At 38.4% G+C, this 13,423-nt stretch overlaps 1 protein-coding gene across 1 annotated transcript in view; it reads left to right on the forward strand.

The window, feature by feature from the left end:
- The window catches only part of hdac11 (histone deacetylase 11), a 46,345-nt gene that overhangs the window by 23,279 nt on the left and 9,643 nt on the right, over window positions 1-13,423 (forward strand). The window contains exons 9-10 of the mRNA XM_026169061.2: window positions 7,440-7,536; window positions 11,340-11,518. Coding sequence (XP_026024846.1) covers window positions 7,440-7,536; window positions 11,340-11,518 — 276 coding nt within the window. The remainder of the gene's footprint in view (window positions 1-7,439; window positions 7,537-11,339; window positions 11,519-13,423) is intronic.

Below are 13,423 nucleotides of genomic sequence, written 5' to 3' on the forward strand. Positions count from 1 at the left end.
AAATGTGTGTGTGACTTGTAGTTGAAAGCACTCTGTGTGCTCAAATTGAGTAGAAAGGCACTATATAAGTATCGGTCCATTTACTATGACATATAACGTTTTCTTGTGAGCAGTGTAATAGATTCTACGACGATGCTTTTTCACAGCAAAGCAGTAATGATTTTTAGGTTGAGTTTATAAGACGCTTGCTTGGAGTCCAGCTCTGAGAGCATATTCTTATCTGTCTGTTACGTTTATAAAGCATCACCTGTGTGATGCAAAACCGAAAATATGGATTTTGTGATCTCAGATACAGATATCTATTGATCATTATATAGTCTATAATACTTAATGCTTAATAAAGGGGAACAGTTAATTATTTTCTGCAATATAGAGCAACACTATGTCTGGAAGGAGAGAATCTGTTCAAACCTGACTTACCTGTACCAGGACAATCACTGATGCTTTCTAAAATCGTTTGCTATGATGACATCTCTGCAGTGTGTTTTTTCATAGCTCAGTATTGCATCACAGGTAGGGCTGCTCGATTATGGCAAAAATGATAATCACGATTATTTTCACTGAAATTGAGATCACGATTATTTGACGATATTTATTTAACCCTTTAAGACCTACTATAGAACCAAGTCCACCAGAGCTTATATTATTTTTTTTTACATGTTGTAGTGCCATTTGTGGGAGCATTTCAAGTTGCTATACAACTGTTATAGCCCATATTTTACTAATATGTATGCATTAAGTCCATAGTAATTACATAAATTGCAAAAAAGTGCAATAAACTACAAAAAAAATTGAAAATCGCTTTTGTTTTGTTTACATATATTTCTACTTGGAGAAATTTAAGAGGCTTATCCCTCAAAACTTTAAATACAATAAAGTTGCAAAAAATAGTTTACAACAACAGAAAATTTATTTTGAGTGTCTTCATAGTTTTATTTTGGAGATACAGCAATTTTTATATACTGCAGGAAAAACAAAAAACAATCCTATGATGCAAATTTGCAAAGAAAACAGCATGTGCATCATTTCACTGTGGGAAGTGTTACGAACAGCTGATAGGATCGGCAAAGCGTGTTTCTGGAATATTATGTTTTTGTTCCTGCAAGCGCTTTTTATGCAATTTTTGCAAAGCTATATGTGGAACGAAACCGTGACCGAGGACAAGCTGATGGCATCAGATGTAAGTACAACTCCTCCGGTTTCATATGCAAAACAAATTATTGCGCTAGCTTACACGGCTCAGGGTTCTTCAGGGATTTAAAAATAGTTACGCAAAACGGAGCGTGCTGCTCTGACCGGCTTTAAAGGGTTAACAATGACTTTAAAAAAAATAATATAAAATAGTGTGCAACACCACTGAAGTTTTTTTTTTAAAACTCTCTTTTCAACCAACGGCAGTCACTCTCCAAATAACTTCTGCTTAGCTTTCCGAGCTTCCCTCGGGTCCTCTTAATCAGCGGTCTCCAACCTTTTTTGCGCCACGGACCGGTTTATGCCCGACAATATTTTCACGGAACGGCCTTTAAGGTGTCGCGGATAAATTAGGGAGGGGCTAATAATCGGCTCAGTCATTTTTAATGATCGTTGAAAGCCCAGATCATAATCGTGATTAAAATTCGATTAATTGAGCAGCCCTAATCACAGGTTTCGTCACTTTGAATAAATGCTTGGGTGGGCCAGCTATATTAATGAAATATTTATGTATATTTTTTACCCAACCATCGGTTTGGCCTATGTCAGCTATAAAGGGCAAAAAGTGAGGTACACTCTGGAAAGGTGGCACAGGGCTAAGGCAGAGAGACAGACAATTACTCGTACTCGCATTCACAGTTAATCTAACATGCATGTCTTTGGACTGTGAGAAGTAGCTCAGGTAACCAGAGAAAGTCCACGCAGGAAGGCCCAAGCAGCGACACAAGGTCGCAGCCGCAGCATTTTACTGCATTGTATTTTGTACCAAATCATCATCAGTGGCCGACAAGTGGTGCTCGCTTTCAGACATGTCTGGGTTTGTGTTTTTGTTGTGTACACTAGTGTGGATGCGCCTTCTTTTTTCATGTACACATCTTTGCCTGCTGGCGATGTACAACTACAATACTTCAAACTGTTGAAATAAGTTGAAACTTTTTCACAAAGACCCTTGGGACTGTCAACCAGCTTTTAAGTTATTACCTTCATTCTCCTAGGAGTTCATTCCAAATCATCTCAACCAGGCTTAGACTGAATGATTACTGCTTTCTCGCTCTCACAAACACACACTCACACAAAAAAACATACACTATAAGCCAGTGTCAAGATTTCGCTGGCACAAAGTCCATTGCTTACATTTCTTGCCCTAAGAACCCAATTACCCAATTTTTATTGGCCTCTCTCAGTGCTGGTTTCTTTGCAGCAATTTAGTCATGAAGTCTTTATCCACACAATTTCTTGTAACAGTTGATGTTGAGAAAGGTCTACTACTTAAACTCTTAAGGATTGATGCAGGCTCTAATGTGAGGTGAAGTTAGCTGGTAATTTAGGTGGCTAACACTAATGGACTCATTCTCTGCAGCAGAGGGAACTCTTGGTCTTCTGTTTCTTCAGGCAGTCCTCATTCTAGCATTTGAAGGTTTTCAAGATTGTATTTGAAACTTTTAATGTTTTAACTATACATTGGTAAAACACAACTGATGCTGACAAATACATTAGTACAGTTAGAAATTCCAGGGACCGTTCACCATCACTGACATGCAACAATTTTATGATGATGGTGGGTAAAATAATCCCATTCTAGGAGATTAGGGGGTTAAGATGTTGCTCGTCAATATCTTGATAGTTTTTGTTTGCTCACTAATTTGTGTTTTTCTTTTCTTTTTTTCCTGTGTTGTTTTTATAAAATTTATAAAAGTTTTTTTCTGGAACGTAGATAATAGTTAGAATATTTTAATATAGAATACAAAGAAAGGGACAAATACTCATCTTATGCTTTATGAGTAGGGATGGGGAAACAAGAACCAGTACTTCCATTACTTGGAATTTTTAGTCTGCTTATCGATTCAGCTTATTGGTTCCACTTGCACCAGGACAGAAACAGCTGCATTATGTTGCTTACACAACTTTGGCATTAGCAAGCAGCTGCACAGACAGCATGCTAATGCTAAACTAGCCAAGAACCCAGAGTGATGGTAAAGCTGAGTGAACTTTGAACCCAGGCCAGCAGCCAGACTCTGAACAGTTAACAAACTGATGAGCAGTCAGTCTGCATCTTCATTTTGTACTTGTTAATGTTTCTACAGTTGAATCACCGCAGGGATCTCTTTAAAGTCTCTCTGTGCCGGTTTCCATCTTTGCTTTGTGCTGTCGCTTTGTGTTCATACCTTTCGTATGAATACCTTTTCGAGAAAAATCGTACGTGTGTCCTCATTAGATCAGAAATTTGTCTTTGTGTCTGTAGCCTGAGGATTATATTAATTTTTATAAATCTCTATTTGTGAGAGTGAAATGAAATGATGGGATATGCTATCACTACGTGGGTGAGCATGTATGAGAAGTGGTTTTCTAAACAGCTTCTCATTTTGAAATCAATCTTTCTTTTCCATACTGAAACCTTGTTATTCTGTGTTCCAATTTTGACTTTAACTCTGTTTTATTGGCATTGAATTAAAACAGACATTAATTATAAATCACCAAAACTACAGTGTATGTGTATAAACAGTCAGCAGCCTAAAAAAATATTCTCTGCATCTCTGAGATGGAAAAAATGGATTTTTCTTTAATACTCTTTGATTATGATTTGTTAAGCATTAATGGATGGTTCTTATATTTAATACAGATGTTCAAGCTAAGTTAGGGAGGATATGTTCCAAAGAACTGAGGGAAAAATCCTGTTTGAAGGCTTTCAGCTGACACTAACAAATGACAGTGAAACAGCAGTCTTTTATTGTACAGTACAGGATGTGAGGAAGAAGATAAGATGAATAAGACTGGAGGCAGCAGGAGCTCAGGCAGCATATGAGATGATTTATAGTCTCCGCATATCTTTTGGATTTAGAGGACAGGGCATTCACTTATGTAGTCATTTTCTAAAAGAAGTCAGTGTGACCCCTCAGTTCAGTATGTTGGTTTATTCATACAGTATAAAATACAACTACATGCAAAAGTTACAGTTGTCTATAACCTTCAGATGCATCCGTGTCTTGATTGTTATTATGTGATGTCTACAATGCATCTCTAAAATAACCTAAGAGCAAATAAATATGTCTTGGCTGTTCTGGAGAAGCTTCAGGTGGGTCTTTCAAATTCTTTAACCTACGTGCTACATGCAGTCCCATTTCATCTCAAGTTCTCCAAACTATTAAAAAAGAGAGGAGAAAGAAAACAATCTGTGTGTATATCATTACATGTCCATCCAAAGTTACCAATTAAAATAGGATGTATTCTGCTTTTCTGTATTTCCTGTCATATATATACTATTATACAGAGTTTATTCAGTGAAACCTCTGGTCAGTTAGGTAGCAGAGGGTGTTGTTAATCGGTTTCAGCTGCTTTGCTGTTACTGAAATTAACAACTGATGCACTAAAGGGTCAACAATGAGACAATCCCCAAACTGGAATGGGTTTACAGTTGGACAGTTTTTCCCTCATCATTGTTTCTGACTGGATATGCAGAGAGGAACAGGATGGACATTGTAGTGCCTACAAAATGCCCTCCAACACACCACTGGTGTGAATGTCTCTAACCAAACAATCAGAGACTGACTTCATTAGGGTGGGCTGAGGACCCAGTCTCCTCTAGTATAGGTCCTGTATATTTGGTATTTGCACCCTGTGATTTTCAGGGTCTGGAAAAGCTGTGGGGAACATTATCCTGCCTGTAACATTGGCCACCATGAGCAGTCTGGTGGTAAGTCCTTGATGGCCTGTGAAAGCTTAACCATGCATGGACACAGAGACCTCCACAGACTAGGCAATGGCACCCTGGCTGCCATTAGGTATCAGTATGAAATCCTTGGACTCATTGTTGGACCCCGCAGTGGTACAATTGTTCAATTTAACTGACATCCCGTGATCTCTGCTTGCCACGTCACTACTACTGTCTTCCTGTTTTGATGCCTCTTTAATGTGGTTGTCTAAGGAACAGAGCTCGGTGGCTGTAAGGGGGCAACGTGACTTACCTTTCTCCAAACCGCATGTCGAAGTGTCCTTGGTGAATATGGCTTTTAGTATAGAAGCACTTTAAGTGCTCAGTAAGAGCAGAAAATTGTTGCATAAATACCTGTGATTTGCTATTTGCCACACCAGTCTGGCTGAGCACTGTAGCCCCACCCACATGCTCTTCAAAACCTTTTGTTTTAGAGGGACAACCATGCATGATATTTTTGATTTCAAAGTTTATGATTATGAATATATAGATTACTGGAGTCAACCATTTTTATTTGGTTTGATGAATCAATTCCACTAATGGAGTGAAGTTTTTTTATAACTGTATCTGTTGATTATTATGATACTCTTCTGTCCTCTCTGACCAGAGTAATAGGATCATAAAAAATGTCCCAGCACATCTCTAATATAGACTTTTTTCCCCCTTATTCAGAAGTTGTTTTCATTCACACACCTAAAGTTATCTGGGTTATATGTCTATATGGGCTGCTGATGGATGATGGGAGAGCTGATTGCAAATGGTTTAAGAAAAATAAAAATAAATGTAAAGGTTTTCTTTCTTTTTTTTCTTCTTCTTGGATTACCCGACAGCAAACCGGCTGTAATATATCTGCACGGCCTTGATAAAGTTGTTCATCAAAATTGACTTGGCTGCTTGGCTTGGTTTCCTCGATGAGAGGAAATTTATTATAAATCAAATTGTAATATTCATTGAAATACATTTTTTGCAAATTGAGACCAGAAAAAATCTAAAGGCTTAGTCCAAATTGACATTCAACGCTATAGCTGATAATCGAGTAAAAGAAAAATGTGCCCTCTTTTAATTGGAGGTTTTATGCATCATCATCATATAATAAAAAGATCATCTGGTCCTTTGCAGGTCTTAAGATTTGGTAAATACAACCTCAACAACATGTCACATGTTAAACTGTCCCATTATTTATTCATGAAAAACTAAGCCTAAACATATTCTCAAACCCTCTTGTTGAATAATAATTGCTGTAATATTCAGTTTCACTCTCACTAAATAACTAGTACATCTAGTTTCTTCAGGATTTATAAGAATGTTTGTTAATATCGTTCATCTAAAAAAGTCATGTTTTCTACTAAGTTTAGCCTTCACATAAAGTGAAGTCAGAGTTTGGTATCAGGGAGTTTTATAATATAATAATAATTAAATTAAAAGTAATTAATAATGAACAATCCAGCGGAAGTACAGTTCGGGTTACAGACTCAGTGTAGTTTTTTGCTGCTCTTTTAGAAATTGTATGTTTGCCACTGCATGTCCGTCATGCATGTCATGGAGTGACATGCATGACGGACATCATGGCATCAACCCACTGAAAGCGTTCCTTTTTTGACTGCAGCTGGGAGAGATTTACTTCTCACAAGCAAACCCACAGCGTCAGACTGAGCTGTTCACACAGTGAAGCTGTTGTTGCATCGTGGAGTCAGCGTTCTGGAGACTGGTGATTCTTTATTTAATTGTCTGCTCTCGATGCAGCATCTGCCTTCTCTGCTTTCACAGCATTTGAGCTAATGTTGGGTCCTCGGTGACACTGTGCCCACCACTTTGTTCATTTGTCATTGTTTTAGATCCATGCTATTTTTCATATAAACATTATTATATTTAGTTCTGCATTTATCTGTGACATTTGTCATAAATGTAATATTTAAGTTTAATGATGAATTTCTATAGATGTTGCAGTCCTAAGCCCTGCTTTGCTCCACTCACTCACTTGATCTTTACTTTGGATTTGTCGTTGAACCAGACATGAGAGCCTATCAAGCAGCCATCTTTACCATTCATCATATAAAAATGCATTACACAGTCATTGAGCATGATGCTCAGCTGGTACAGAACAGTCCTTCACGTCCCATACAGCCATTATTCCATCCAGTACTACTAAACTTGGCACAAAGCCTAATCTCCTGACAGCAGCCAGACACTTTGAGTGACAAATGGAGGGGAGGGAATGAAAAGTGATGGAACAGCTGTGAGTTTTTTGAAAGCATTTTTAACATTTAATGCCGCCAGATGACAAGACTATTTATTCCTCATCTGCTGCTGTCAGTCAGCGCAGCATGTCTCGGGTAAACAAATGGGTCTGAGGGACACCTGTGTGGACCTCGCCACTTTCAAATGATGTACTGTAGCTGACTGTCAAAGACATCTTCAAGGGTGAAAAAGGCTTACTTGATTCAGTTTGTCAGTGCTTAATGATGTTTGGAGAAACAGCGACAGCATCAAAATGTTTTCATGGTTTTTTTTAATGGCACGTGGTCCTGCTGTTTTACAGGGAAATGGACACGAGCGTGACTTTCTGGACGACAGGCGAGTGTTCATCATGGATATGTACAATCGCTACATTTATCCTGGAGACGAATATGCCAAAAGTGAGTGAAAAGCACCGTCGATTTTCCTCTCAAACTGCCTCTTTTGACCTTTCAATTCATAACAATTTTGAAATAATTCGTACCTTCAAACAGGTTTATGCCGTTCACATGTTCTATAGGACGTAAATGCATGAGAAAAACAAACCCAACACTTGTCCAAATACCCCATCAAGGTTGAGGTAGTAGCAGTGGTTAGTTGCCTTCCCACACTCCCATCCCTTAGATGTCACTGTGTTTTAATTATGCTGTGATTTCCCCGAGCACTACAACTCACTCTGTTAGCACTCAGTGGGAAATCTAGCACGCAGCAGTCCCTGCAACACCATAATCATGGCTTCTGCACAAATTAATCTGTCAATACATTGAAGCTCCTCTGACAGGGACCACATTCCACTGTGTAGCCCCGATTCTAACAATACTCTGCAGAGCAAATGTCGCAGTCTGCCTTTAAAAAAATTCTCTCCGTCCTCCATCCAGTTATCTTGCTTTGCACAATTAATTGAATTTAAGACATTTTATAATTGTCTGTCCCCTTAAGAGAGTAAAATAAATGTATATTCTGGCTTGTTTAAGATAAAAAAAACTGCCGTCGTATTCTTTTTCATATTTTTTCTCTGAGACACATTATTTCTCTGTACCTTTAGAGCCCAAGCTTATGTTTTTTTTTTCTTGAAAGTCTTGTAAAAACTACCAAGAACTTTTTGTTTGACTTTAATGTGCCGTTGCACTGGCTTGTCCTGCTTTTACTGCCTTATTCTGTTTAAAAACAGAATAATTAACCTTTTTCATAATTTTCAAGTTTAATTAGTATCAATGGAGTTAAAGCACTTCTGCAGAATTGTAAAATTTTAGAATGAAGAAATCCAGTTACCTACATTGATATTCTATTAAAAAAATCAGATGTTGTTTTAGTTTGATTTGTTAATCATGTTAGAAACAGAGTATTACTAAAGAAAGTCAATAAAATCTACTGTAAAATATACATGAAAAGGTCTCATAAACAAAAGTCGGAAGAGCTAAATCACACATTGGTCCGGCATCCTTACTTGATACTTGTTATAAATAATTAGCCATCTTCTCCAGTGTCCGTCATACACAAATACAGGTAAAGGGAGCAATGTTGACCTTATTGTTACAGTTTAATGTATTGCTGGTTAAACATGTAATTGATGTGGGTGCTGCTTTTACATGTCACATCCACTGTGTTGAAGATCAGACACGTAACATCCAGCATCCTTGTTATAGAAGTTTGGTTAGTTTATTTTTTTTAAACTGGGGACGCTGAAGATGTAATTTAAGTTGTTTTTACACCTAAAGCCACTTTCACCTACTGACACAGCGCTTTAATCAATCAGTGATAATTTTGTCAACTTATAATTTTCATTAGTTTTTGTTGGCGACAAGAACAAATGCTTGAGGAAAAACACTATGATAAAATGTATTGACACTTTCGTCGATGAATTAAATGCTCCCATTAAAACACAACGTGATGAGAATTCTTGGGAGGAAGAGAAGAGCAGACACATTTCGTGTTTGATGTTAAGGAAAATAAGATTTTTGCAAACGGTGTGGAGAAACTCTCACCGGTAAAACATTTTAGTCAAAGGAATCTACTTCAGAGTTTATCTGTGATAATCTTATATTTTATCAACTGAAACTAAACTAAAATAAATCTGATGGCTAAATTATGACTAAAACTAAATCAACATTTGCTGTAAAAATTAACACTGTATTCAGTACACTTTAAAGGTGCAATATGTAAGATTAATGTTCACAAGTTACAAGTGTAACTTTAGGTGTCTAGCTCTGAAATAAGAAACAAAGAATTACAAGGAATTAGAAGCTTTTCCCATTAATGAAATGTGGTCATATGCAGTGGTACAGACCAGGCATGCAACATGAATACACAGGTGTCTAAACTGACAGCTGTTATTTTAGATTCTGCTAATAGTCTTAGCTAGCTCATAGTTTTCCAATGAACAGCAGCTCTCTGACTGAAAATGGCAACAGTAACTCAAATAAACACATTATAACCATGGGAACAAAGAGGGCATCCTTACTGAACTTTGAAGCACCAAGAACAAGAAACACAGACTCACTAAAATAGGACGGCATAAGGCTGTAAAAATGTTGCCTGATCAGTGTTGATTTCAACATTTGAAAGGTAGGGTCAGGATTTGGTGTAAAATATATTAAGATATTTTCTTGGCACATATTGGATCACTTAGTACCCAGTGAGCATGATTTAAACACAACGTATATGTAGTATTGTATGACCAGAGTGTAGCCATCTTTTTATGGATGCTTCCACAGGACGCAGCATGATTTCACAAAGCTGGCCTCAGTAGCAGATCTCAATCCAAGAGAGCACTCTTGGGATTTGGTGAAATTCAAAGCTGAAAAATCTCTATGTGATGCTATGGAACAAAATCTCTAAGGATTGTTTCCAGCGCTGCGTTGAGTCTGTTTTATGAAGAATTAAAGGAGTTCTGAGAGCAGAAAGGGCTCCGACCTGGGACCAGTAAGGTATCTATAAAGTATCCATATACAAACACAAAGACTCCAAAGTAGATATGCATTGATTTCAATATCTTATTCATTGGCTTTTTACACCACCGTTTTTCAGGTGCAAGTGCTCTTTAGAATGAAAACTACGATTAGCATCCATGAGTAAATCGAATTAAAGTATCATTAATGCTTTATTTGCTCTGTCTGTAGCCCCACTCCTGTGTGACTTCTGTTAACCAAAAATATGGCGTGGGCCGTGTTTAAGCTTTACTTAAAAACTCCTTTGTCCCACACGCCATCAGACTGTTTAACTCCTCCCTGAGGGGAGAGGGAGGGGAAACAGGAGGACAAAGGAGGGGGGAACAACTAAGCTGTAGTGCCTCTTCACCTCACTGTGCAATACCTTTTGTGCAATACTTTTGTAAATAGTCAACGGTGCAATAGACTCAATACTTGAAATGTGCAATTCACTTGTATTTTTATTTTTATTCCTATTTATTCTATTTATCCCCTTCGTATATTTTATTTATATTGTCTCTGTATTTATATATATATGTGTGTGTGTGTGTATTATATATATATATATATATATATATATATAATATTCTGTAACTCTGTAACTTCTGTCGGTGCTGTGCTTTTTTGGAAATCGAATTTCCCAGAGGAACCCACCCGAGGGATTAATAAAGTTCTATCTAATCTAATCTAATCTAAGCTTTACCCTTCCATTTCACTGATTTATACTTGGTGGTTAATGGTCTCACTCAGTGTCATACTATGTCAAACTGCTTGTACTTTTCAATAAAACTGTCTAACCTATTAATAAAAAGTTTTTCTAATATGTATTAAAACAGGGGAAGTATAGACACAAATCTGAGGTTGGAAAGATGATGGCTACTTCCTGCTTTATCTAACAGTAGAAAGATTTTCAATTTACTTGGAAAAGTATCCATTTGGAAGCACATATTACAGATACGAGTCAGAAGTTTTACAATACCATCAATGGCTTCCTTCACTATTGCCACACCAGTTTTATTACAGTCAGTCGACGATTTATTCTTACACTTTCTCATAATATTCATTTCTTTTATTGCTCTCAGAACTCTGCCAGTTCTAAAAGAAATCCTGTTGAAATACTGCAGCAATTCCTAGACCATGTATAAGTGATGTCTTTGGAATCAACTCCCCATAAATGCTTCTACTTTGTATCAGTTGGATTATTGAGTTGCTATGTCCGGTAGCTTCACTGTGTCTTTTATGCACCAGTCTTGTATTAATTTTTTATTCAACAACAGGAGCAATAAAAAGGAAGGTGGAGCTGGACTGGGGCACGGAAGACTCAGAGTACCTTCAGAAGGTTGAGCTCCACATGGAGGGAACACTGAATGAGGTCTTGCCTGATATCATCGTTTATAATGCAGGGACAGACATCTTGGATGGGGACCCACTTGGGGGACTCTCAATATCACCACAGGTACTGTCACTACTGATTATTTTATACAAGGGTTTCAGAGTAGCATTCATTTGCCATTTTTGAGCTGGCAAATGACCTCTGCTAATGACGGTCCAGATGTCTGGGTCATCATCAGTGGAGTTTCCACTCATGCAATAAAAGTTTAGCAGCCCAGCAAACCTATAGTCAGGTAAAAAGAACGTGCTTCTTAATTTGCTTTATGGGTCACCACAGGAGATGAACTTTCTCCATCTCACCCTATCCATATCCATAGTGTTCCATCACATCCATCCATGCTGTCCTCCTGCACTACATCCATGTATTTTTTTGTGGTCTTCCTCTTTTCCTCCTGCCTCGACGCTCCATCTTTAAAATCCTTTATCTAATGTATCCTCCGTCCCTCCTCCACACGTGTTCGAACTGCTCAACCTGAGCTGTCACTCTGATGTACTTATTTCTAATCTTGCCCATCCTGGTCACTCTCAATGAAAATCTTAACATCTTCAACTCTGTCAGGAGCTCAGGCTCCTGTTTTGTTTTGTCTGCCAGCTCCTTGCATGATAACCTTTCCAGCTGTCTCCATCTCATTCATCCACATGTATTCTGTCCTGCTTCTACTAACTTCAGTTCGCCTTTTCTCCAGAGCATACCTGCACCCGTCCAGGCTCTTTATCACCTGCTCTCTACTACAGATCACAGTGTCATCTGTCAACATAATTGTCCACTGAGACTCCTGCTTGACCTCATTAGTCAACCTGTACATCACCATCGCAAACAACATGGGGTGCAGAGCTGATCCCTGAACCCATATGTGACTCCTACCATATACCTCATCACTGTCTTGCTGTCCTCATACATGTCCTGTAACACCCTTACATGCTTCTCTGCCACTAGACTTCCTCGTGCCGTACCACAGTTCCTCTCTTGTGCCTGTCATATGCAGTGTTGGGGAGTAACGGAATACATGTACCGCCGTTACGTATTTAAAATACAAAATATGAGTAACTGTATTCCGTTACAGTTACCGTTTAAAAAGGTGGTATTCAGAATACAGTTACTTTGTTGAAATAAATGGATTACACTGCGGTACTTTCCTGTTTCATTTTGTCGCGGGTCAGGACTGTTTGGGTTTTGTTTGACAGCTACGTTCTGTTGTTCCAGGCGCCAGCGTTACGGTTGCCATGGTTACAGGGCGACGCTCTCTCTCTCTCTCTGCGACTGTGTGTTTCCTGGGTGAGAGAGCACCTTTTCGTTGTTGTTGTTGTTGTGCTAAGCTAACAGGCAGAATGCTACAAGCATAGCTCTAAAGAATGTAGCATCATGGGCAGTGTAGTCCGTGCTGCAGGGAGAATGGACTGCCATACACGTTATGTGTCTGTGAGCGCGAGGAGGGAGAAAAAGGGGAGTGGAAAGGTACGAGTTGTCATCGAGGAAAAACGGGAGCTGGAAGCATGTAAATATAATAATAACCACTTCAGCCAAGAAGAGTGCCTGACGAGCCCAGTTGTGAGTAAGCTATTAAGACTCGACTGTACACTGTGTTCCTGTTTTCCTCTGAAAACAATAAGTTCCGTTGGAGCAGCCTTTCAACGCCTCTCTCTGTCTCTCGCAAGAAAAGTTGACCCACACAACAAAGTAAAGCTATTTTTCGGCTACGAGCCGACAGGGACCCCGCCGTATTAGTCAGAGGTCCCTTTACTACAGTTCGAAGTCGCGGACCTTCAGTAATAGTAATAAATCACACAGCAATAGTACATTCACGTTGTTGTAAAAAGCATGATAATATATTAAGTAATCCAAAGTATTCAGAATACGTTACTCTCATTGAGTAACGTAACGGAATACGTTACAGGATACATTTTGGGGCATGTATTCTGTAATGGAATACATTTTAAAAGTAACCTTCCCAACACTGGTCATATGCTT

This window comes from Astatotilapia calliptera, chromosome 5 (genome assembly GCF_964374335.1).
Source record: "Astatotilapia calliptera chromosome 5, fAstCal68.1, whole genome shotgun sequence".
Classification (NCBI taxonomy): Eukaryota; Metazoa; Chordata; class Actinopteri; order Cichliformes; family Cichlidae; genus Astatotilapia; species Astatotilapia calliptera.